This window comes from Acomys russatus, chromosome 5, assembly GCF_903995435.1.
Source record: "Acomys russatus chromosome 5, mAcoRus1.1, whole genome shotgun sequence".
In the NCBI taxonomy this organism is placed as follows: Eukaryota; Metazoa; Chordata; class Mammalia; order Rodentia; family Muridae; genus Acomys; species Acomys russatus.
The window spans coordinates 97,470-124,096 of record NC_067141.1 but is presented as its reverse complement, the minus strand read 5'-3'; the positions used below and the strand labels follow the sequence as shown (position 1 = coordinate 124,096).

At 43.8% G+C, this 26,627-nt stretch overlaps 1 protein-coding gene across 1 annotated transcript; it reads left to right on the top strand.

Moving 5' to 3' along the window:
• Positions 1 to 10,012: 10,012 nt before the first annotated feature.
• Positions 10,013 to 25,763, top strand: Umod (uromodulin). The gene is made up of 10 exons (XM_051145123.1): positions 10,013 to 10,174; positions 11,287 to 12,069; positions 12,157 to 12,264; positions 13,635 to 13,843; positions 14,709 to 14,857; positions 16,837 to 17,082; positions 19,617 to 19,779; positions 20,344 to 20,425; positions 23,778 to 23,819; positions 25,269 to 25,763. Exons 1-10 carry the CDS (start codon positions 10,081 to 10,083, stop codon positions 25,328 to 25,330), a joined length of 1,938 nt encoding a protein of 645 aa, XP_051001080.1. The 5' UTR covers positions 10,013 to 10,080; the 3' UTR covers positions 25,331 to 25,763.
• The last annotated feature ends 864 nt before the right edge of the window (positions 25,764 to 26,627 follow it).

The following is a 26,627-nucleotide window of genomic DNA, read 5'->3' as shown; positions in this document are numbered from 1 at the left end:
TCTTGTCACCAAATGAAGTTCCCAGAACCAGGATAATCAAGTTGTTGGCCAAAGGGACCCCATCAGAACCCTCAAACAGACCCAGCTATTGCCAAGGGTTTTAGTGTCTCCCCACAAACGGACAGTAAGGCCCCACCACTGAAGATAACACCGGCACAACTCACTGCACACAGAGAAGTTCAGCTAGTTGGTTCCTACAGAGTCTTCACCTCCATGGATGTCCACAAAGTATTCATGGTCCTAGAAGATACTCTGCATTCCAGCAAAAGAGAAAGATAAACCCCAAGCCAGCCACAAATCCTCTGATCTATGAGAGAGACCTGCCTGCAAGATATACTGTTGCAATAGTGGCACGGAGCTTATGGGAGTAACCAAGCAATATCTGGTGAGTTAAGGCTCACTCTATGAAATGGAACCTATACCCAGTGAGCTTGTGTGAGTGAGAACCTGAGACCAGATCGGCTGAGCACCTAGGGGGAAACTAAGTACTTCTCTTCTGCTAAGAGAACACAGCAACAGAATAAATCCTAATGACATTCTGCCATACCCATAGATCACTGCCTTGCTCAGCCATCGTCAGGGAAACTTCCTCCTGCAGCAGATGGGAACAAATACAGACTCTCATCCTGACAATTTGCAGAGAATGAGAGACCTTGAAACACTCAACTCTAAAAGGGATGCCTTCATCAAATCCCTCTCCTCAAGACTCAGGAAACCATGCAGACTAGAAGGCAGAGAGTATAAAGCCAGAAGGGATGGATGACAACCAAGAATCAAAGCTTCTGGACAAACAGGGAGGGAACACATAGGAACTTTCAGAGACTGTGCCAGTATGCACAGAACCTGCATGGATTGGTACCAGATGGGGTTCTGGAGTTGAAAGGAGAAGTGAATGAACACCCCTGTCCCTAATCCAGAATTGACCAACCCCCAATTGATAACCACTTGCAAATAAAAATTAGTTTTCTCAAAGGGAGTCTCACTCTCATATTCAGCAGTAGATGGCCAACAGAATATGAGCTCAGTGTTGTCTTTGGAGGTTCTTTGTCTTATAATGTTGTCGAGAAGTTTCCCACCCTACTTTATAGGTCCTTTATATATTTATTATTGTTTCTGGCTTCAGGTTTTTATGGGATTCCTGAATGTGCGAATGTGGTGTCTCTGCATACATATGTGTTTCTTGAGCCTTTTCTTTGTTTTTTTTTAAATGGTTGTTTTGTCATTCTGATTTGTTTATTATTTATTATTATTCCTTAGATGAGACAGAAACAGTGTGGCTCTGCATGGGAGGGGAGGTAGAAGGAACTAGGAGGAATAGGGAAAAAAAATCATAATATATTGTATGAAAAAAATTTATTTCTGTTTTTAATAATTAAGTTATTTATTTACTTTACATCCCAATGGCAGATTTCCCTCCCTTTTTCTGGTTCCTCCCTCTCCCCTCCTTCCCTCCCCTCCCCTATTCACCCCTCCTCCCCTTTTCTGATATTACAGATATGGATATCAACTAGCTTTGGCATTTCAAGTTGCAATAAGACTAGGCACATCTTCTTCTTTTGAGGCTAGATGAGGTTGCCCAGCTAGGAAAAAGAGGTGCAAAGGCAGGCAATGTAGACAGAGACAACCCCTGCTCCCACTTTAGGCTTCCCACATGAAGATTCAGCTGCACAGCTGTTACATATGAGCAGAGGGCCTAGAGCATGTCCCATGTATGCTCTCTGGTTGGCAGTTCAGTCTTTATTAGCCCTTACGGTCCCAGATTAGTTGAGTCTGTAGGTCTTCTTGTGGTGTCCTTGATCTTTCTGGCTCCTTCAATCCTTCCTCCCCATCTTCCACATGATTCTCCACCTCCACTTAATATTTGGCTGTTGGTCTCTGCATCTGTTTCCATCAGTTTCTGGGTGAAGCCTCTCAGATGACAGTTATACTGGGTTACTACAAGTGTGTCTACAAGTGTGGCAGAGTAGTATCACTACAGGTGTCAGAGGTAGGCTCCTTCTCATGGCATCGGTCTCAAGCTGGGCCAGTCATTAGTTGGCCATTCCTTCAAATTATGTTCCATCATTTTTACCCCTGCACATCCTGTTTTTTTTTTTGTTTTTTTTTTTTTGAGACAGGGTTTTCTCTGTATAACAGTCCTTGGCTATCCTGTACTCACTTTTATAGATGAGGCTGGCCTCAAACTCACAGTGATCCGCCTGCTTCTGCTTCCTGAGTGCTGCGATTAAAGGCGTGCACCACCACATCTGGCTCACTGTACATCTTGTAAGCAGGGCAAATTGTGGCCTAGTTGGTGTCCCAATCCTTCCACTGGAAATCTTGTTACAGGAGATGGTCAGTCCAGGCTCTATATCACCTAGGAGTCTTAGCTAGAGTCACCCTCAGAGATTCCTGGGAGTTTCCATTGTCCTATGTTTCTAGCTCATCCCAGAGATGCTTCCCCAAATTCTGCTGTCTCACCCACTCCCAGTATTCTCTCCCTCTCTCCCTCCCCCATCTCATCCCTCCTGTTCCTATCCCCACTTCCTCCCCTACCCAGTCCTCTTCATCCATCTACTCTCCATGTCTAATCTATTTCCCTTTTCAGTGAGATTCAAGTCAACCCAACCTTGGGTGCCCCTTGTTACTTAGCTTCTTTGGGTTATTTCCATTATTATACAGGTCTTTCACTTGCTTAGTTAGAGTTACACCAAGATATTTTATATTATTTATGTCTATTGTGAAGGGTTTTATTTTCCTAATTTCTTTCTCAGCCCATTTGTCAAACAAAAAATAAACAAACAAAAAGCCCCAAAACAGGCAGACCCAAGAGAAGAACTTTGTAAGCACAATTATCATACCACTCACATCAAATGCTCTGCCTGAAGGTACAATTATCATAAGCACTCACATCAAATGCTCTGCCTGAAGGTACAATTGTCATAAGCACTCACATCAATGCTCTGCCTGAAAGGTACAATTGTCATAAGCCTCACATCAAATGCTCTGCCTGAAGGTACAATTGTCATCCCACTCACATCAAATGCTCTGCCTGAAGGTACAATTGTCATAACCACTCACATCAAATGCTTCTGCCTGAAGGTACATTGTCATAACTCTCACATCAATGCGCTTCCTGAAGGTACAATTGTCATAACTACTCACATCAAATCCTCTGCCTGAAGGTACATTGTCATAAAACTATCACATCAAATGCTCTGCCTGAAGTACATTGTCATAACTACTCACATCAAATGCTCTGCCTGAGGTACAATTGTCATAACTACTCACATCAAATGCTCTGCCTGAAGGTACAATTGTCATAACCACTCACATCAAATGCTCTGCCTGAAGGTACAATTGTCATAACTACTCACATCAAATGCTCTGCCTGAAGGTACAATTGTCATAACTACTCACATCAAATGCTCTGCCTGAAGGTACAATTGTCATAACCACTCACATCAAATGCTCTGCCTGTGTTGGCAAGTTAAGAGAGAAGAGTATTACAAGTGATCTAAGTCTCCTTTAAAACCAAGTATGTATTGAACACTGCCCAAGGACTAAGCTTGCATTTGGTAATATGGATTTATTTGATGGAGTAATTTCAGTGGAGTTAGCACTTTAGAAAGTATACTGGTGTGAGGTGGGAGAGTAGATACAATATTTGAGAAAAAATGCCCCTGAAAAAATAAGATATAAAATAGCTTGGTGAGCATGGATGCAAAAGAGTGTCTCTGTAGGTTAGTCTGTATAGGAGGAGGGGATAAATGAAGGAGAGAAGGGAAGATATTGGAGCACCGGAGAAGAGAGAGATCTTCCAAAAAAAGGCAATGATATGGCCTTCATTCCAAGGAGAAGAAACACAGGTTGACTGAGAAGATGAGAGATCAACAGCATCTATGAAGGATGCCAGAAAGTCATCAGTGGTGAGATGGGGCAAGGACTGAGGAAATCAGGGTGAGCAAGAAAACGGCCGGTAGAGATAGACTGAGAATGGCTCGGCTATGTTGAGTAAAATGTAATGGTTCTTGCCTTAAAATGTTGGTTTTAGTATTATGATGATATGGCAAGGCTAGTGGCAAGGTGACACTACCATCAACAAGATAGCTTGCTAAGTTCATAGATCCTCAGGTAAGGGAATGTGGCATGCCACAGAGGCCAGGGGATAGAGGAGGAAGGTATATGTAGAAGTACCAGAGGAGCCAGGAAGGAAAGGTATAGTAGCAACATGTGTGCACAAATCTTTGTTCTTTTTTTCTAGAAAAAGAACAAGTCTTTGTCTTTTCTTTCTATTTTTTTCTTTCTCTTCCTTTCTCTCTGTATGTGTGTGCGCATGCATGTACATGTAGTATGCTAGTGTACATATGTGTGCACATGTGCATGTGAAGGCCAGAGGTCAACCTCGGGTGTCTTAAGGACCTATATACCTTGATTTTGGGACAGGACCTCTCACTGGCCTGGAACTCATCAACTAGGTTATACTGGCTGGCCAGGAAACCCCAGGAATCTGAGTGTCTATGCCTCCTGGAGCTAGGATTACAAGAGCACTCCATCACACTCAGCCTATTATGTGGGTTCTGGGGATTGAACATGGATGCTTAGCATTCTGCAGTAGACACTTTAGTTTGAGTTATTTTTCCAATACTTTACTGAGACTTTTTCAGGTGGGAAAGGAGGGGGTGGGGTAAACAAGTTTATGTTGGTTTCTTCAATATCAGTGGGCTCCAGGAAACAGCAGCCTTATTCAGTTTTATCCTAGCTGGTTTCATGGGGTGATCAGAGCATGGAATATTAGTCCTGGGTGACAACCCCACCAAGGAGGCAGGAGAAGGCATATGGCTCTAGAGTGGGTGGTTGACATAGGAAAGGCTCCTTGTAGCAAGATGTTTGCCATCTCCAGAGACTAGCCTACCCAGGAAAGTGTGTTTTTTCAGGATCAGCCAGGCACTGAGACTGGAATGCATGAAATCTAGAAACCAGAAATCATGTTGATAAACTTCAGGAGTAGACACTAGACCAAAGTCTCCTTTCTACCACCTAAAGCTTTGCCAGACAAGTCTGCAAACCTCAGAAAATTACTTTCTTTAATTCTAGGATGGATACAAGAGTAGAGCTTTCATGGGGTCTTGTAAGAAAGGGACAGGATATAAATAACTAGAGTTACGAAGAGAAGAATAAATGGTAAATAAACAAATGAGGTGGCGATATTCTTTTTCATGAAATACACACACATGGACACACATGCATGCATGAATAAACAAACAAATTGCAAAAGTGAACAAAAAGATATTTTTATTGATTTTTGGCAAAGAGGATGAAAAGTTGGCCAAAATGAAAGAAGTTATACTCAGAACTATTTTGTACTAGTAGGAGGCTATAAATTATTGTTATTGTTATACTTTAGTTTACTGTTTGCGGCATGGTCTTATGCAGCCCAAGTTGGCCTCAAACTCATTATGTAGCTGACAATGGCCTTGAACTTCTGATCTTGTCTGTCCTTGCAAGTGCAAGATCACAGGTGTGCACCACCACACTCATGCTGTGGTAAGGACTGAGCCTAAGGTTTTGTGCATGTTAGACAAGCAAGCACTCCAACAACTGGCTACATCCTCAGTCCCTATAAGTTTATTTTAAAAATATCAGTGAGAGTCTTTTTGAAAAGATATCAATATTCTTAAAAGTACACACTGCTTTGGTCCAAAAATTTCACTTCTAGGAAGTTATGAAGGGAGAGACATCATAAGGTACAGAGCTAAACAGAGAATTCTCAACAAAGGAATCTCAAATGTCCGAGAAGCACTTTAAAAATGCTCAGTGTCCTTAGTTATCAGGGAAACGCAAATCAAATTGACTCTGAAATTCTCTCTTATACCTGTCAGAGTGGCTAAGATAAAAAACTCAAGTGACAGCACAAGCTGGAGCGGATGTGGAGAAAGGGTAACACTGTTCCACTGCTAGTGGGAGTGAAAACTTATACAACCACTTTGGAAATCAATTTGGTGCATTCTCAGAAAACTGGGAATAGCTCTGCCTCAAGACCCAGTCATACCACTCCTGGGAATATACCCAAAAGATGCTCTATCACACAACAAGGACACTTGCTCAACTATTTTCACAGCAGCTTTATTTGTAATAGCCAGAATATGAAAATGATCTAGATGTCCCTCAGCAGAAGAATGGATAAAGGAACTGTGGTATATTTACACAGTGGAGTGCTACTCAGGTATTGAAAACAAGGAAATCATGAAATTTGCAGGTAAATGGGTGAAACCAGAAAAGATCATCCTGAGTGGGGGTAACCCAGACCCAGAAAGACACACATGGTATGTACTCACAAGTGGATTTTAGCTCATATAGTCCAGGATAAACATTTACAGACCCAAAGAAGATAAGTAACAAGAAAAACCCAAAGGAGGATGATGAAATCTTACTCGGAAGGGAAAATAGAATAGACATCAGAAGAGAGGGAAGAAGGTAGGAGAAGGAATGCAGAGAGAGAAATGACAGCTTAGATCGAACCTGGAGAGAGCATGGGTGGGAGGACAGAAGGCTACAGAGAGAAAAAACCTGTGGGCATAGACATTTGCATGACAAGCTGGAGACTTAGGACAGAGTAGGCTTCTGGGAGGGTATGGGGGGTACCTCTCTCTGTGACTCCTAGTAGCAGGGGTCATGGAACTTGGAGAAAACACCCTCTAAGTAGACAGGACTCCTAGTGGAGGGGGAGGAGAACACCAGCCCATCTACAAAAAACTTTAACTTAAAATATACCCTGCCTACAAGATGCGTAGGAATAAAGATAGAGCAGAGATTGAGGGAACATCCAACCAATGCCTGGTCCAGCCTGAGACCCGCTTCACTATTAACAATACTCTGGTATGCTCTCAGACAGGAGCCTTGCATAGCTGTCCTCTGGGAGGCTACACCCAGCAGCAGATTCAAACAGATACAAAGACTCATGGCCACATATTGGGCAAAGTGTAACGAGTCTTGTGGAAAAGTGGGAGGGGGGCAGATAGAAGGACCTGGAAGTGACAGGAGCTCCACAAGAAGACCAACAAAGCCAACTAACAAGGGCTCAGAGGGGCTTGTGGAGATTGAAGCACCAAACAAGGACTATTCATAGACTGGACACAGGTCCCCTACACAGATGTAGCAGATGGACAGCTCAGCCTTCATGTGGATCCCCTAGTAAGGGGAGTAGCGAATTTTCTCTCACATGGACTTCATCCCCCTCCTTAGTGGGCTGCCTTGTCAGGCCACAGTGAAAGAGGAGGACTCCTCTTCTCTGAGGACTAGGGATGGGGATTAGAAGGGGAAGGAGAGAGAGAGTAGGACTCTGAGGAGATTATGGAAGGGGGCTATGATAGTAATGTAAAATTAATAAGCAAATAAATAAATTTTTAAAATTAAAAAAGAGGAGACATCTCAAGATGTGATTGTCATGGTTATGCTTCCTTCTCAGTCAAAGTGTGCATGTATTTTCCCCAACACAATGACATATATTCTATCAAGTTTTGGGTTGCCACCTTCATGGGGCTGTGTCTGGAGGTGTGGCTTGTGGCTCAACCTCTAGTGAACTCTATTTGTGACTCCATGTCAGCAAAGCATCGCCACAGATTTTGCTTGAATCAAATGTCACCAAGTATTTCCCCTTGCATCATCTCCATTAACCACCATCACTGCTCATAGGGTGGGGCATCTCATTTCACAGGTGAAGGAAATGGTTTCATGAGAGAAAAGAGTTAAATTTCCCGAGTCATGGTGGACTCAGAGCAACTCAGCCTGTTCAAATATAAGATTATTCATCAGCCCAGGGAACCCCCACTGTTTGGACTCCAGCTGACAGATATCCGGATGGTCCTGTGACCTGACTCCCTTCTCAGAGACACTCCACTCCTGTGTGGACTCTAGTGGGGAGGCTGATCTGGTGAGGCTGTTCTTGAGAACATGTGTATGTTCCAGACGTCTAGGCAAACACTCCTTTTATCCTAACTTCAGATCCTATCTTCTGCCTGGGACCCTGGGCTTGGGTCCACCTTGTCCTTGCCCAGGAGCAAGAAAAAAAGCCTAGCACTTTGGCACTGCTTTGCCAGTTAATGTCTAACTGAAGAATGTCTTGCTGCCAAAAGGTGCAAAACAGAGACCTTGTGTTTCCAGGCACAGGTGTGACCCCAATGTCAATCATTTTGTGTCTCTAACTACTAAGGAAAAAATAACAACAGCCTCATGGCTTGGGAAAGGTGAACTCTATGCCAAAAGGAAAGAAAAATTCTACCCCCATGGAAACAATCTTAAGGAGAAGAAGCACAGAATAATTGGAGGAGAGATTGCCAGCCAAGGGCTGATGTGTATATATTACTCACAGGCACTTACTTGTGAACGGACCAGCCCTGTCCTCCTGGGTTCAGGTAAGGCTATCTGGAGCCATCATCTCCCCTATCTACTTCTCCTTTAGAGAATCCTATTCTCTTTCAGGGAGTTGGGAGAGAAAGTTTAGTATCTGGCCACAGGGGATAAGTCTCCTGATTCATCACTGATTATCAGCTTTGTGATTGGTGATATGGCAGTGTTTTTCTCTTTGAGGCTAGCTATTTTTCTTCATTCAGAGCTACCCCTGAAGCATATGCTATGTGCTATGTACTGGGGTTGTGGCAGTGAGGAAAATTTGCTATGTGGTGGTTTTTTGTATATGCCATTTAATTAACCATATGAATGCCATAGTATTTTTTGCACCACAACAGTGGATTGTGAGGTCACATAGCTTCTATTAGAGTTTTTAATTTCATTAAATAGACCTTGTCAGCAAGCAACGTATGACGTAAGCATAAGAGATGTTTTGTAAAACCTTTATTTCATCTCTCTCTCGCTCTCTCCTCTCTCGTGTGTATGTGTGTGTGTTTTATATCATATCTCAGACTCAGGGGTCTGGAAAACACGTGGTCTTTTCAAAACTATTTATAGTTTTATTTATACTTGTGTATATGTACTGTGCATGAATTTATATGCAATATTATGGCCCCCAGAGGCCAGAAAATATATAATCTCTTAGAATTGGAGTTACAGGAGCTGTGAGCTTCTGATGTGGTGCTGGCACCTGACAAGAGCAGTGAGAACTCTTGACAGAGCATCTCCCCAGCCCTGAGAACATTTGTTCTTGCACAAAAGTTCTTTGAGCACTGGCGCATCATAGAACTAGGCCTGACACTTCCCAGATGCTGGCTGGTGGAAGACGTGGTTCTCATTGCATAGATGAGAAAACTAGAACATGTCACCTGGTGTCACAGTGTCATGATGGGTAACATGGGGACTGAGTTTCAGCTCAGCTCCCGTGTCTAACCATCATGCCATCCTAGTTTTTGGCTGTAAAACTTAGGGTAACACCTGAATCCATCTAGAATTATTTCACCTGTCACAATCACAAATAACCATTTAAAAATAGTAATATGCATTATAGTTACATATAATGTATATGAGGTTAATCACCTCTAGAGTTCCTCATTGTCACTTCTTTACGTGAATGGTGTGAGGATGTAGCTGATATTCGTTTTTTCTTGGTATTAAGCTCCTTGTTTGGTACATAGTAGCCACTCAGTAGATGTTTGTTGCATGAATAAGTAGGTGTGAACAAATTGTAAGGTCAGGTAATCAAGAATTGCGTGTGAAAACCCAAAGCCTCCTCGAATAAGGGAGGAGTGCATAAGACCACCCTAGTTTGATCCAACTGAAAGGCTTACTTCTTCAAAATGTGCAGTGTGTGGCGATTGGGTGGACAGGCATGGGAAACGGGGTGTAGGGCTATGTCCACAGAGGCTTCAGAAGCGCACCAAAGCTAGAGCTGCAGCGCTCAGTTTTCCTTACTCACATAAGTTGTGCCTCTTGGTCTATATAAATGCTGGTTTCTGATCCATATAAAGGGTGTCCAGTCAAAGTATTCCTTCTGTCTGTAGGGAGGGGAGGTAGATCGTACATGTGCCTCAACCATCTCTGTTCTCAGGATTTCAGGCATCAGAAACACAAGGGAAATCTCAAGTATGTAACCTGTCCTTGCTTTGGCAGGTGTTTCCAGGACCAGCAGTAGAGGGCAGAGCATAAAGGATGGCACAGCTGCTTTCTTTGACCTGGATGCTGGTGGTAATGGTGGTAACCCCTTGGCTCACTGTAGCTGGAGCCAATGACTCATCAGAAGCAAGTGAGTGTGTGTTTCCGTGTGTGTGTGTGTGTGTGTGTGTGTGTGTGTGTGTGTATACATGTGTAAGGGGAGGGAGTGTAGCAATATTCCCTTTGTAAAAACAATCTTTATCTTTTAGCACACTTGGCATGATCCTTATTTTAAGCCCTTTTCGAGGACTGCACAGGACTCACTTGGAAGTTTTGTAAAGATGCGAATTCTGCTTCAGTAGGTCTAGCAAGAGGCCCGAGCCTCTGATTAATAACAACATGTGGGTGATGTTGATGTTGGGGCTAGGGCCTAGAACACTTCTGACTCTTTCCTGCATTTCACTGTAAAGTCACAAACATGCCCAGATACACAGGAGATTTGAAATACGCACACCCACCCCAGGTGGCTTACAGCACCTCTCCTTTAAGTGTGACGTCATTCTGTGGGGGTAGCATTGCCTTCCAATGTGTAGTACTCTGGGGCCACACTAGGTATAATTGTGGGGTCATAGATAAAAGCATGGGTTTTGTGCTCATGCTATGTGCTTGGCAATTTCCAAGGGGCTTGCTCCTTCCAAATCTCAGTGTTCTTTTCTGTAAAGAAACTAAAACTGGGTGCCAAGGGGCCACTGGAAGGAGTAAATAAGCGTCAGAATGAAAAGTGCACATTTTTTTTTGTCAGACATGAAGTAAGTGACACTATACAATAGCTCTTTTCTTCTTACTGTTAAAAGCAAAGTGTGTGTCTTGTCAAATGGGCTGGGGAGGGGGGGTTCAGAGGGAAGGGACACTGGGCAAGGTCTTGGTGAAGGCTGGATAGGCAAAGAAAAGGACCTGTGCAGAAGGCACTGACTGTGGAAAGGCTGGGAAGAGGTGGCAAGTTAGCCATGCATCTTCCACAAGTATCAGGAATGTTGCATTATGCCCTTGGATATGACAGTATGGTCATTTTAAAAGAGGGCATAATGGGAAGGTCATGTTTAACTACATGAACAGAGGCTCAGGGGAAGTTGGGTGGTTGGGTTTCTAAGGTGTCAGCAAGGTAACAAGGCCTGAGAAGCAAGGAAGTCTGCACTCGGCCACTCGGCCACTCGGCCATCTGTTCAGAGGCCAGGTTCTGAGGCTGGGCTCTTCTGTCTGCAGGAAAGTGTTCTGAATGCCACAGCAATGCTACCTGTACGGTGGATGGGGTGGTGACGACATGCTCCTGCCAGAAGGGCTTCACTGGCGATGGGCTGGTATGTGAAGACATGGATGAGTGCGCCACCCTACAGACTCACAACTGCTATGCCAACAGTAGCTGTGTGAACACCCTAGGCTCCTATGAGTGCTCCTGTCTGGATGGCTTCCGTCTGATGCCTGGGCTGGGCTGCATTGATGTGGATGAGTGCTCAGAGCAGGGACTCAATGACTGTCATGCCCTGGCCACCTGTGTCAACACAGAGGGCAACTACTCGTGCTTGTGTCCTGAAGGTTACGGAGGGGATGGTTGGCACTGTGAGTGTTCCCAGGGATCTTGTGAGCCAGGACTGGACTGCCTGCCCCAGGGCCAGGATGGAGCATTGGTGTGCGAGGATCCCTGCAGCGTGTATGAGACCCTGACTGAGTACTGGCGCAGCACAGAGTATGGTGCTGGATACTCCTGTGACTCAGGTCTGCAAGGCTGGTACCGGTTCACAGGCCAGGGTGGTGTGCGCATGGCTGAGACCTGCGTGCCGGTCCTGCGATGCAACACGGCTGCGCCCATGTGGCTCAATGGCTCTCATCCTTCAAGCAGCGAGGGCATTGTGAGCCGCACGGCCTGCGCGCACTGGAGTGGCCACTGCTGCCTGTGGTCCACACAGGTCCAGGTGAAGGCTTGCCCAGGTGGCTACTATGTTTACAACCTGACGGAGCCTCCAGAGTGCAATCTGGCTTATTGCACAGGTGAGCCTGGCAACGCCCTTCATCCTTACTCTGCAGGGGTCTTGAGGCACAGGTGTTGACTGTATGTGTATGTTGGCTGTATTGCAGATCCTAGCTCTGTGGAGGGGACTTGCGAAGAGTGCGGGGTAGACGAGGATTGCATATCAGATAACGGCAGATGGCGCTGCCAATGTAAACAGGACTTCAACATCACAGGTGAGACCCAGGGGCAGATTAACTGAGAAACTAAATCATCAGCGTTTAGGGTTGAGGCTTGTGCTGATGTGGGCCTGTGACCCAGAGGACACATCCAGTCAGTGAGAAGGAAAGGTCACTATAGCCTGGGCAGTTTCGGACTCCTCCTCAGTTGGCTCCAAAGTTCCTAGAAGCTAGGGACTGGGGAACCTCTTCCTAACCAGTATCCTCTTTTGGAAGACTCCAAAACATATTAGGCACAACAGGTAGCCAGAACTTATGAGGCACCAGCCACACCAGAAACTGACTGGAGTAGTTCTGTGGCCTGAGGCCGGTGTGTCATGCTGGGCAAGGAAGTAGTCCTCTCTGAGCCTGTTTCCTCATGATGTCATTGAGGATGTCTCAGTCTGCCTGTCCCAGACTTGGGTCATGAGTGGGGCTTGATGGTCTGCTTCAGCTGGTATCCAAGTACTAGCTGCACGATGAGTTTTATGATGAACACACTCCTCTCCAAATGCGGAAGTGCTTGCTCCCCTAAGGTTAATTTAGGCTGGGGTGGACATACTGCATTTATAAGTAACACCTCACAAAGCTATCTGTAAAAAAGAACACAATGGAAAGGATGTCATTATACTTCTGTGGTTGTGTAGTGCTTTGGTAAAATACTTTAAAAGGACTAAAAGTGAAAAAGTTTTTAAAAATACTTAAAAAATCTTAGGCTCATTTGTGTGCATTGAGTGTGTGTGTGTGTGTGTTATACATGTGATGAGGGACTCAAGTGTTGTGGCACACAAGTGGAGATCAGAGAACAACTTGTGGAAGCTGGTTCTGGCTTTCTACCATATAAGTCCTGGGGACTGAACTGAGGTAGTAAGGCTTGGCAGCAAACATCTTTAGCCACTAGTCCCCCAAAACTGACTAATAGCAAAGAATTCTAGCTATTCATTGTTTCCTACTCCAAACTCTGAGCCTGCTCTTTGTTTAAGACAGAAATTAACCAGTATATAGTATCAGAGTTACTGCCACTAGGGGACTGGCACTTGCGTGTAGCAAGGGTACTAAAAAGAAGACAGTTAACTTTTTCTTATTTCTCTTTTCTCCTTTTATCTGAATTTGATGTTGTTTAATGATGGGCCTGTGAAAGACCCTCAAACTACCCTAAATTTTGTATATAATCTACTCTTAGGGGAACATGGAGCTGGATGGGTGGCAGTTGCACCCACCCACAGATGCTCATAACTCAGTTTTGTCTGAGAGGGGACAGTAATTATTCCAAGGCATATTAAGTGCCACAATCTGGTGGCCAGCTCAAGCAAACATGTTGGATACCTGGAGGCATGCCTGGCCCCAGAGGCGCAGGCTCCTAATCATGTTGTTCGTGGCCATTTCAGATGTCTCCCTCCTGGAGCACAGGCTGGAGTGTGGGGTCAATGACATCAAGATGTCCCTCAGCAAGTGCCAGCTGAAGAATCTGGGCTTTCTGAAGATCTTCATGTTCCTGAGTGACAACCAGTGCTCAGGCTTCAGCGAGAGGGGTGAACGAGACTGGATGTCGGTGGTGACCCCTGCCCGGGATGGTCCCTGTGGGACAGTGTTGAGGGTAAGTCCTTGCCAGTGGTGACAGTCATTTTGTAGTGCTTGGTGCCTATTTAAGTCCCAAGCCCACCCATTGTATGAGTTTTGGCTGAGTTGTTTGACCTGACTGGATAACTTCAACACGAAAGGATTGTCATTTCTCTGTAAGGTGTTGAGAAGATTAAATTAAGCCGTGTGCCGGATGTTAGCTTGCTCTGTAAGGATGGCTCCCCATTTTACAAATGGAGAAGGTAGTGCTAAGCTGGCAGTGATGGCCTCCAGCCACTGAGGCCAACACTGGGACCAGAGGCAAGCCCGTATGTGTGCCGGGATGCCGAGAAGAGCCTTATTCCCAGAGACATCTGCAGAGATTAGCTCATAAAAGTTTGTGTGGCTGGCACCTAGCTTCCTCCTGCTTCCTTCATCCCTGGAAAGAAAATGGGAATGAGCAAAAGGAAAGGAGGAAAGGAGGAAAGGAAGAAGTTGTCATTTGTCATGGATAGTGGGAAATGAAATTAGCGATAGCCTGCCTATGGCTTTCAGTTCTGAAGGGAAAACTGGCAGTTTTGAAACTAGCCTAGGCATTGTAGAGCCCATGCTCTGAAGGGACATATTCATTTCTTAGCGCATCCTGAGCCTCCACCCCTTCATCCATAATGCAGGGATTCAGCAGCCCGATCACTTTAGGCCACTGGAGTCATCAATGGAGTGATGCAGGCGGAGAATGTAGCTTAGGGTCTGGAACATGACATCTGCTCCTACAGTCACTGCTGTTGTGGCACCCAGACTGGGAGGGCAGCTTTCAGGTGTCCACAAACTCAATTGGCTGTAAAACCCTGTCCAGGATTTGTCTCATGAGCCTTTCTCTTACTCCCCTTCTGCCAACACAGAGGAATGAAACTCATGCCACCTACAGCAACACCCTCTACCTGGCAAAAGACAGCATCATCCGTGACGTCAACATCAGAATCAACTTTGAGTGCTCTTACCCACTAGACATGAAAGTCAGCCTAAAGACCTCCCTACAGCCCATGGTCAGGTGCGGCCATCAAGGGGCTACAGTGCTCCTAGGGGCTCCATGCAACAATCCCTCACCCCCTCATCCCCTCAGCCTCCCTGGCTCCTCAACCTCTCAGTCTCTCATCCCCTTACCCCCTTAGCCCCTCAGCCCTTCAGCCCCTCAATCCCTCAGCCTCCCTTCACCACTTCAGCCCCTCACCCCTCACCCCTCAGCCCCTTAGTCCCTCAGCCTCCCTTCACCACTTCAGCCCCTCAGCCCCCTTTACCCCCTCAGCTCCTCAACTCCTCATGCCCTCAGCCCCTCACCCCTCAGCTTCTTACCTTCTCAGCCCCTCAGCCCCTCAGCCTCTCAGTCATGAGATCTTCAGCTGCCTTGCCAAATGGGCACTGGCTTTGGAGTCTGAGAGGCAGGATTGCTTAGAGGGGACACCTAGTAAGGAATAGAACTCAGGTCCCAAAACAGGCCCTGCCATATATTAACTGAATAGCTGCGAGGAACCCATATCCACCCTCTAACTGTTGTTGCCAGCTGCCAAGGGGCCTTTTACAATACTTTCACTGCCTTTCTCAGGACAATGATGTGTTCTGCAAAGGTGAGTAAAATACTAGCCTCTGTCTTTTCAGAAGGATTGGGTGACCCTGCTTCTGAAGGGGACTCCAGGTGATCATAGCTCACATTTAGATCTCAGTTTCTATTCTTCTCTGAATTGAAGATATCTGATTAAAGAGGCTATTACAAACCATGTTCTTCATAGGTGTCTTTTTTTTTTTTTTTTTTTTTTTTTTTTTTTGCTGTGGAAAGGAAGCTGGAGAGATGAATCAGGAAAGCTCCATCCATTTCTGTGAAAAAAGTTGAATCCTTTTGCTAAATAAAATAGAAAGTCTTTGAGTATGATGAGTCATAGCCCACTAATGCTCATGATGGGAAAAACGACAGTTGCTGTATGCTGGACCTCATGTTAAATGCTTTATATGAAACATCTCATCAGAGTCTTACAGCAGGCCTAAAGCAGCCTTTCCCTTTAATACAGTCCCTCATGTTGTGGTGATACCACCGACCATAAAATTATTTAATTGCTACTTCATAACTGTAATTTTGATACTGTTATCAATAATAATGTAAATATTTTCGGAGACAGAGGTTTGCCTAAGGGGTCACAATCCACAGATTGAGAACCACTGCCCTAGAAGACACAGACTCAGAGAAGAGTACTGGGCTATGTGTCTGACTTGTTTATTCTGTGCTAATGGAAGGAGTACTACTAGGCTAGTCAGTGACCTGGCATAATGTGGCTGTGTCCTAGGTCTGCCTTCAACCTGCCAGAATGCAAACCTCTCTGGGACTTGAGGAAGCCTCAGCCTGTTCACTGTTGTGAAGTGGACCTCTATATTACTAAGCATTTCTCCTATGCTGTATTTTGTATGACCCCATCCTCTCCACATCCTTTGAGAGATTATGCAGTGAAATTCTCATGAATGTGAGTGTTTAGATGAAAACCCATGCCCTTTACAAGACCCAATCTGATGTAGGTATTAAAAGGAACATTACAATGGATTCTCAGAACTCACGTCTGCAGGGCTCCTGACTTCTCATCTCTTTTTGCCTGTTGAAGGTTGAGATTCAAGAAGTCCAGGCAGGTCCCTCAAGAGTTTGTGCTTTTTAAAAGGACGGTAGCAAGGGGCACCAGCAGTGCATAGAACATGTGACTCAAGATATGGTCTATGGATCCGTAACATCAGCAGCATCCGGAGCTTGTTAGAGATGTAGAACCCTGAGTACCACCTCAGATCTGCCAAGGCAGAGCATCCTTCTTCTCAAACATACCTTGCCCCTGTGTGTTCACTGTAGTTTGCAAGCAGTGGTGAGGGGTCCAATCTTGCTACTGAATGAAAGTGTCAGATAACTGCAAGGAATTGCCCAAGAATGCTGACCAGAATGGGTAGCAATTTGTGAGAGTTCTCAACCTGGTCCTCTTACCAGCTCTTCTTCCTCTGTAGTGCCCTGAACATCAGCTTGGGTGGGACAGGCATGTTTACTGTGCGGATGGCACTGTTTCAGAGCTCTACCTACATGCAGCCCTACCAAGGCCCCTCTGTGATGCTGTCCACTGAAGCTTTTCTATACGTGGGCACCATGCTGGATGGAGGTGATTTGTCCCGGTTTGTACTGCTAATGACCAACTGCTATGCCACGCCCAGTAGCAACTCCACAGACCCTGTGAAATACTTCATTATCCAGGACAGGTAAAGCACTGAGTCCTGTTTGAGGGTTCATGGGTGGGATTTTGGGATATGCCTTTAGAATTAATGGGGGAAATACATCTTCATGACTCTGTACCTTCAATGTAGCATTCTGACCCACCTGGGATACAGACAAAAAGTCCTGGAAGGGTTTGAGAATGCAAGGATCTACCTATGCTATCTATTAGGTTTTGGTACTATTTCATTAGGATCTTATTATGTAATGCATTGTCAAATATAGTTTTGCAAGTATGAAAAGCAGAAATCAAATTTTTTTTTAACATTTTAAGACATGTGCTGTGATTTAACTGGTTTTCTCTGTGTTCTTGAAATACCTTATTTTAGGACTGGAGAGATGGCTCGGTGGTTAAGAGCACTCTCTTCTTCCAGAGGTCCTGAGTTCAATTCCCAGCAACCACATGTTGGCTCATAACCATCTATAATGAGATCTGATGCTCTCTTCTGGCATGCAGGTGTACATGCAGACAGAGCACTGTATACATAAAAAAAAAGAAATACCTTATTTTATTCAATAAAACATTATATTTGAAGAGGTCTGCATATGTTCACTAAAGGTCCAAGTGGCTATTCCTGAATGAGAAAATGTAAGAAATCCGATGGAAAGGCAGGCTCAGAGTAGCCAGTAGGGAGGAAAAGGCTGGGAGAGCAGGAGTGGGCATGGCCAGCTAAGGAGCAGTGGGAACTGTGAGGCACAGGTGTGCTGTCTCTTCCTTAAGAGGCTTTTCTTAAACAGAGGCTTTGTGGATACTGTGGTGAGGAGAGGAGGTGAAGCCCTCTACCCTCATACAGTGTAAATTCTGAAGGCAAAACAGACAGTTACATGAAAGTGAAATAAGCAGAGTGTTAGCGATAAAAAGCCTCTTGGGTGAATGAAGTCGGGGAGGTAGAGGCTTTTGTGTCCATGGTGCAGGCAGGAAAGGCACTCCTGAACGGCCTTAACCTGACCTTTCCTCAGGGTGGTCTTTAGAGTCAGCCTACTTACAAGATGGATGTTCAGTTGAGTTCTCACCCAGTTTTCATCCTTTATTTAGAATATCCCTTTGCAATAAAATAGAAGTCTGTTCTAGAATTAACAGTGACCAAGTAATGTCTGATGGCTCTCATGTCTCCCATGTGTAAGATTTCTTTTGTTTACATGAGAGAGGATACAAAGTGATTGTCATGCTCTAAATGTCTGCACAAATGTATCATAAGAAAGAAAAAAGATTAAACAAAAACAAAGATGTTGGGACACACAGGCAAGCATTTGGAAAGGTGGTATCTAAATACAGCGAAGAGGCTGGGATTTGGACTACGCTGACATGATCTTGACAGGGCATTAGAATGATATGAATGCCATCCTTGGCTTCTCCATTTCCTTGCTCTGAGGTGCAAGCCGGTTCATGCTCTTGGATGTTCATGTTCTCATATGCCACATGGAGATAGAGAACAGTGCTCTGCAGGAACCCCTACAGTCATGTTTCCTGAGTATAAAATTGGGACATATATGTTCTGGAGAAAGTAGGGAGAAATGTGGTGTGTATTTGAGTCTCTCTGTGTGTGTATGAGGAAGCTGGCCTGAGCATTATGAGTCATGGGAAAGTGTTACTACATCACAAGATAGGAGGCAAGTTGAGGACACTGAGGGTGCTGAGGGTGACCAGAGGGGACACTAGGATATCTGCTTGGGGCTGTGATGGGCAATGTTGAATATGGATTTCCATTTGGAATGGGTTACTGCTTAATTTCAAGTCTTCTTACACCTCCTCTTCCTCCTTCTCCTCTCTCCTCCCTTTTTCCTTCCTCCTCCTCCTTCCTTCCTTCCTTCTTTGTCTTCTTCCTCCTCCTTTTCTTTTTGTCAAATAGAGTTTTGGGTGCTAGGATTGGATCTGCCTTATAGTGGATATCTAGCAGAAAGTGAATGCCACTCTGAATGATCCTGTCTCAGTTTTAAAATTATCTTTGAGCAAATGTGAAATGAAATAGGGTTACCTGCTTCAATGCCCGGAATGCCCAGCACACATATAAGCTTATGCATCCTGAATTATTTCTCTTGGCAGCTGTATTTGGATGCCATCGCAAATGGGTACACGTATTTCTGTTGGCTCAGTGGCTGGCAGGACTCCCTGGTTTCTGCTATTATAACAGGCACATATTCAACAGCATAAAACAGCTAATGATTCTTCAATATTTTTCCTTGGCAGTGAGAAATGTCTGACTTCTGGTTTGTTCCAACTCTGTGGTTGAAGACTTTTATTATTCTTCTTTAGCCCTAGACACAGGTGGTTCCTACTGTGTACCAGACTCTGTTGTAAGCACTTTGAAAAATATAACTGTTAATCCTCACAATTATCTTTTGACATAGGCTGTAATTATTACTCCTGCATGCTATGAAGAAATTGAGACACAGAGAGGTTTAATTGTCTGGCCAAAACCACACAGCTAACAGGTGGTGATGTGATAGTTAAGGCCTGGAAGTGGAGCTCCAACACCTTGCTTGACCAACCCCATCATATGTCTTAATGTTCCCCATTCAGATGTCCACAGACAGAGGATACAACCATTCAGGTGATGGAGAATGGCGAGTCCCCTCAGGGACGATTTTCTGTTCAGATGTTCCGGTTTGCAGGAAATTACGACCTTGTCTACCTGCACTGCGAGGTGTACCTGTGTGATGCTGTGAATGAACAGTGCAAGCCTGTGAGTCATGAACACACCATAGCAGCTTGCTCCAATGCTCATTTCTATCATTTGGTCACAGGCTTAAAGAAGACATGTATTTGTGGTATTTATTTATCTATAGATAAATATCTGGTATTTATCTATCTATAGGGGCACAGAACTGCATGACAGAGTGGGAAGGGCTGGTCAGGACGCCTGGTCTACCTGGCAGTTAGGAAGTGGTGGCAGTGATCTCAGGGAAGTTGTCTGATAAATTGGCTTTATTTGCAAGATGCAAGCTTATCTCCCAATAACAGGAGGTAAGCCTTCAGCATCATGTTCAACTCAGGTGTTTTAATGTACTCAGGCATCACAGAAATCAGCAAGGGAGGTACTAGCTCACTTTCCATTTAGAAAATCTCAGAGAACTTAAGTGAAGTTTCCACAATCACAATTAGGGGTTGAGGTGGGATGTGAGTTCCTATTTCCTGTATGAGGCAGGAGGATGATCTTCTGACGTGGCTGCCTACTTCCCATGCAAGGAGCATGTTCTGCCTTGCTTTCCACACACTAGTGATTTTCTGTGTCACTCTTCCCCTGCAGACCTGCTCTGGTACTAGATTTCGAAGTGCGAACTTTATAGATCAGACTCATGTCCTGAACTTGGGTCCCATCACACGACAAGGTGAGAGATATACTCTTCTGTCATGACTCTGAATGGGGAAGGGGCGATGTGGCTGCCTTCTTGGGTCTTACCCGGAACATAAGAGTGAGGAGCAGTAGATTCTCTGGGGTTAGAACTGCTGCCTTACTTAGACTTATTTTGTATCAATATACAAAATTCACTATCAAGGAATTAAAATTAACCTTATTTGTGAGTAACAATTAAGGACCTAAGTTGAGGAGTAGATTCAATAATCTACTTTTTGTCCTATCATCCCTACATATATCTATACTCTCCTTTCTTTTTTTTTTTTTTTACAACCTCTATCTTTATATCTTTTAATGACAATATATATCTATAGTCTAAGAAAGTAACCAAAAACCACCCAACCCCCTTAAGGGAAATGGGTGGGTTTTTAAAAAAAAGTTTTTTAAAGTTGATTTGGGGCAGAGAATACCTGTAGGGGGCCCCAAATAAAAAACATGGTTAAACAAGATGGGAATAGTATTTGTGGTTTAGTCTCTAAATGTTCAGAAATATTAGGTTTAATATTAGTCTTGTGTGGGACAGTCTGAAATGTTGGACCAATTTGGATCAGGAAACTTCTTTGAAGCTGTCCTTTCTGATGAGGAACCACAACCGAAACGCTTGGGGACGGACCATGAAGGATGTAGGATGTAAGCATCTTAGTATGTTGGAAGAACAGTGTTTGGTTTTTTAATTTTGAAAACATATAATTTTTTACAAGCGTTATATAATCTTAAATTTATGAATGTATTAGGTGTGCGGGATGCACATGTCTCAGTTAGTCTTAGAGTTTTTTTCGTGTAGTGGAATAATATAAGTTAACTGATTTGTAGTTTGAATTTATGTAAACATAGACCCTTTTAAGTTAGTAGTCTTTTTTTTTTAATTTAGGTCTGTTTTAATTTGACCTATTTTGAAGACAAAATATAACATCACCATTAACAATGAACATACAATTATCATCACATTGGAATTAAAACAAGATTGTATAGTTTTAAATGTCATTTTTTAGGCTTTATGGGGCTTGATATGTAAATTAGGCCACATCCTGTTTTTGGAGAAAATGTCTTTTGTTTTAGAAACAAGCCGGTTGTTCTGAGCAGAAGAAAAAGGCATTAAGTTTTAAATAGACATCAGATAGATTTTTATTTTATTTTAGGGTCTATGTATGTTGTCTGTATTTTGTACCTACATAGCCAGTTTCTATGTTTTTTTTTAACCTTGGTCTTTCTCTTGACCAGCAAAATATATTTCTTAGGCCATAGATATCTTGTACCTGATTTTTTATTTTTGTTGTGGGTGTTTTTTGTCTCACCCCTTTTCTACATGGGAGCTATGTAGCTTCATGTCTATCTCTCTGTTTAACTTTGGTCTTTACCTTACCAACATTACCCATATTTTTCATGGATGTTTTACTTTTGAGGAGATTAGCTGGCCTTTTAAAAAAGCATTTTAATCATTTTTTTATTTTATTTTACATAAACCTCAGGTTGATGTGGATTCATTTTTTAGATCAGTAAGCACATATACTTTATTATTAAGAAAAAGGAATGTATCCAAAAATTTGTTAGTTTAGATCTTAAGCAGTTTCTTGTAAGTAATTTATCTTATCTGCAGGGGGTCAAGCCTGTGGAGGCCAGGTTGGAACTCAGGAGTCTGCCTGGTTTTTGTCTCTATTGTGTTGGGATTAAGGGCTGGTGCCATTTCCCTATTTAATTATTTTATCTCAATTTAGTCAAAATCTTTAGAAATATCAAACATAAATCAATCAACCAAACCAGAAAAGTCTAAGCCTTGGGTCATTTGTGTCAAATTAGGCTTTAGTTAGTGAAATCCTGTCCACCATTCCTTGGAATTTAAACTCTATGGAGAAAAGTCCAGATTTTTTTTTTTTTTCCTTTTTGGTTATTAGTAACTTAGTCTCACATCCCCCCCCCCCCCACCCCCCACCAACTTCCTCTCTCTCTCTCTCTCTCTCTCTCTCTCTCTTTAACATTTTTAGAGAGGGTAAGGCGAAGTGTGACTATGACTAAGCCCATTGTAAACAAATTTATAAACACCAAAACAAAGCCAAAAATGATCTAGGAGCCTTTTGTCATGGCGTTTTGGAAAGGGACAATAGTAGTTTTTATTTTATTATTATTTTTAGGCATTTAACTCTATTTTTTAGGCCAGTTTAGAAGACTGTCAGCCTCTTACTTTTGTTTCTTTAACTGGCCTTTTTTTTTTTTTTTTGGCTCATGGATGCTCTCTTGGAGCTATCAACTCTTTTTAGACTATGACAAAATATGATTTTTAAGAGTGTGGATGCATGCCCCACGTTGGGCACAACTTATTTGTTTTTAAATGATCTGTATTGTTATTATTATTATTACTACCAGCTAGCAATCAATTAAGACACAGACACTTGTTATATTTTAAAATAGCTTTAGTTAACCTGGGGCAGGGCAGACATTAATTTTCTAAACTACTTCCCATATTGGAACAGGCATAGGATCCTTGTCTCAATCCCATGTCATCTGTTTCCAATAACTTTTATCAAGCTACTGCCCATCTATAATCCCAAGTACTTGCTAATGTTTTTTATCTGGGCTGAATTTTTCATATACGCCAGCCATGAATTTCTCCTCCATCTAACCCATGGCAGCCTTTCTCTCTTTTTTAGGTTTCTCTCCTTCCTTGTGGTGGTTTCTCTTCTTCTTCCCAACATTATTTCTCTCTCTCTAAACCCCACCTGTCTCTACTGCCCTGCCCAGGTGGGATGGCTTTTTGTTATTCAAAAGGTGGATCACAGAGACAACAAACAGTAATTAACATAAAAATACATTAGACCATCCCCCCCCCCCCCCCCCCCCGACAATTTACCCATTGCAGACACATGCTTTGGTGCTTACTGTGGTTTAATGTCTTGTGATAAGGAGAGCAGAGCCACTTGGATGCATGAGTTGGGGAAACAGCATGATTTTGATGTGTAGAATTGCAGTTGACTTAGTGCGGGAAGAAAGTGTACACCGAATCTGGAGTTGTTCTGACAAAACCAGACCCAGTGTTGGTGATGGGGGAAGACTAAGGATAAGCAGGCTTGTTAGGAGAACTGAGGGAAGCTAGGCCAGTGACGTCTGATAAGCTAATGTAGATGTAGCCACTGTGGGGCTCTGTAGATTTTGACAGGCTTTCTTCTGGAAGCACAAGGTACGTGAGTCTGGAAAACTCCAGTGTAGGAGAGTGGTATGGTTGGATTTGGGTTTCAGAAAGTGACACTGACTGTGCAAGTGGAGGGAATTGGTCTCAGCCTCCTTGCAATCCCCATGCTTCACTTCTCATGGATCTTCTGTTTCTCCCAAAGGTGTCCAGGCCTCAGAGTCCAAGGCTGCTTCCAGAAACTTGAGTAAGTTTAGGTCTTTTCTCTACAGTTACCTGCTTCATGACAATGCCTCTGTGGTTTCTATCTGGGGATCAGAGTGGGCTGGAGGGCATAGAAAGCCTTCAGAGCCTGAGCTGCTAATGGGTGATTTGACTTGAAAATGTCTGGACGTTGGTCCGTATGCATGCTCACACTCGTGCTGTCTCACCGTAGTGTGTAGAACAGAGGCATAACCCAACAGACCAAGAGAATGCAGTATCTAGGTATGTTTGCACAAACTCTCATATCTGTGAACAGATATTGCACACATTTATATCTGTATGCATCTTATACATATATTTGCATACACACAGATCACACAACTCCTGTCGGCTCACACATATTCATATATGCACACACAAACAACACACCCTCATATCAGCACACAAACCATTGATACTCATATGCACACAGATCACACACACTCACATCTGCACACACATTCATGGACATACAACCACATATACTCACACCTGCATATGGATCACACACATTCACACCTGAACACACAGACCATACACACTCATATCCTCACAAGACTGTACATACGCATATCTATGCACAGACCATACGCATTCATGATTGTATACATATCACGATGCTCATATATGCACATACACACAGATCACACATGTTTGTGTCTTTTTACACAGACATACACACAGCTGCAGTTGCATGCATGTTTATTTCTGCTTAGATACCCACATATATTTATTAAAATCTGTTCCCTAAGGACAGGTAAAGTCCCCCTGCCCTTTTCTTGGCACTTCCTGAAGCTGAGGCTCATCTCTAACACCTGCTGGGGCTGCTTCACAGCTAGCAAATATTTGTTGAGGGCCACTGTTTGCCAAGAACCAAGCTTAATAGTGCATTGAGCACATCAGACCTACAACCTCCCTTTTCTCTTTTCTCTTTTGCCTTCCTCAAGCCTCAGACCACAAAAAACCAAGAACTGGTGACATTTTTGGCCTTTTTCTTCTGCCTTCTGCCTTATTTGACACTTCAGATGAAAACTGAATCCACATAGGCATTGTCTTTCTTGGCTTATGAAACCTGGGTCTGAGAGGGCTGCTACAGCAACCTGGTGTTTGTCGTAAGTTCTGTACCACCGAGCTCAGAGCTGGAAAGTCACATTGCTTCTATGACAAAGGCTCATCCTTTGTGACTAGCCTCTGGGGTCTCTAGGATGGTTAAATGTGTTAGACACTAGATGAGAGTGCACACCACATCCTCTGGGAGACACTACTGCCCTCTTCAAACCAGTCCACATGGAATGGCGCCTTTATCTACTTTCCTACCCAGAGTAGAAACCTTCTTTTAACTGCCTACTCCAGAGATGGCACCCTTCTCGGCTATTCTGTAGCAAACTGTCATGTTATTTTGCACAAAAGTACACCAGCATTTGACATATCTCTATATTTGTTTTCCTTTTAGGGCTCCTGAGCATCTGGCTGCCCCTGTCTCTCTCAGCCTCTTTGACCCTGACCTTTCAGTGATGGACCACAGGAAATCTGGTGTGGGTCACAGCTTTCTTCCTGCTGGCCAGGAGGGGAGATGCAGGCTGGTTTTCAGCCACAGGAGAGGGAGCTGATGCTGCCTCCAGCTTGCACTTAGTCTTTTGCCCTTTAATCCTCACTATCAAAAACAAGTTGGTATCTTTCAGTGCTGCTCTTTCTCAGAATGGGATTTGTGATATGTGGGCACATGAAGCCTATGTCTCCTTAAAGAATGTGGCAAAATCATAAGATTAAAGCATCAGCTTTTGGAATCATTGATTCAAATCTTTACTGAGTACACTGTTGGTGTGGGCACTGTCTGTTGTGCTGAACATCATGTGATGGGAAAAAAAAAAACAGACCTTTTCTCTATATGGACTTCACAGTTGCTCCAAGAGATGGGGCTCAATAAATGCTCTGCTACACATGTCTGCATTTCACCTGTCCATATATACATCTATCCTTTCATTCAGTAGATATTTATCAAGCTGCTCCTATACTAGTTACAGAGGTATACTGGAGATCTAACAGTGAACATAGTCAGTGAACAGTTCCAAAGACTGCCAGGGACTCCAGAAATGGAGAGTTTAAAACAGACAACAGGAGGTGGTTGATTCTTTGCCATGGGGGCAGCCATGATGAGCTCACGAGGCAACTTTGATTTTCCAGAAACAGACTTTGAGGGCTCCACATATTGTAGGCTTATACTAGGTGCTAAGAAACACTGGCAGATGAGGCAGAACCAGCCCCTGCTGTGGGATTCTCAGGTCTTAGAGAAGAGATGCAGAAGCAATGACAGGTGTCTTGTGCCTCTGTAGGACGCATGTTCACTGGTTTCTACTTGACAATCCTAAAGCTGTATATCTCTTCTCAGGCCTCAGCAGTAGCAGAGAGCATAGGCACGCCCTCCCGTAGGTAGAGAGTTATCGTGAGGTTTCATGTATGGATAGAAACCAGATACTTTCTATGCTCAGATACTGAGAGATCCCAGAGATCTCTAGATGAAAGGTCACCAATGCTGATGAGAACTCTTTTCCCTGGCCCAGCTGCTTCCCTGGTCTCCTGCTGGAACTTTCCTGGGGAGGCCAATGCCTCACATTAGATCTCAGGAGAGGTCAGGCTTGTGTGTCTGCAGCAAGGGCTGCTGAGACAGTGTGTCTTATGTTAAGAGCAGCTATCACACACAGACATACACAGAATGTGTAGGCCTCTTACTGTTACCCAAGAGCTGTGCAGATGGCCCACAGGCTGGTCCAGCACTCTCCCATGCACAGTTAGGCTGTGGTCAGTTTGGATG

Bases quoted from the DNA above. Each gene is read 5' to 3' on its own strand.
- Umod (XM_051145123.1), top strand. From the start codon at position 10,081: ATGGCACAGCTGCTTTCTTTGACCTGGATGCTGGTGGTAATGGTGGTA. The intron at 17,083-19,616 runs GTAAAGCACTGA...TTCCCCATTCAG, and splicing joins TACTTCATTATCCAGGACAG to ATGTCCACAGACAGAGGATA. The intron at 20,426-23,777 runs GTGAGAGATATA...TTTCTCCCAAAG, and splicing joins GGGTCCCATCACACGACAAG to GTGTCCAGGCCTCAGAGTCC.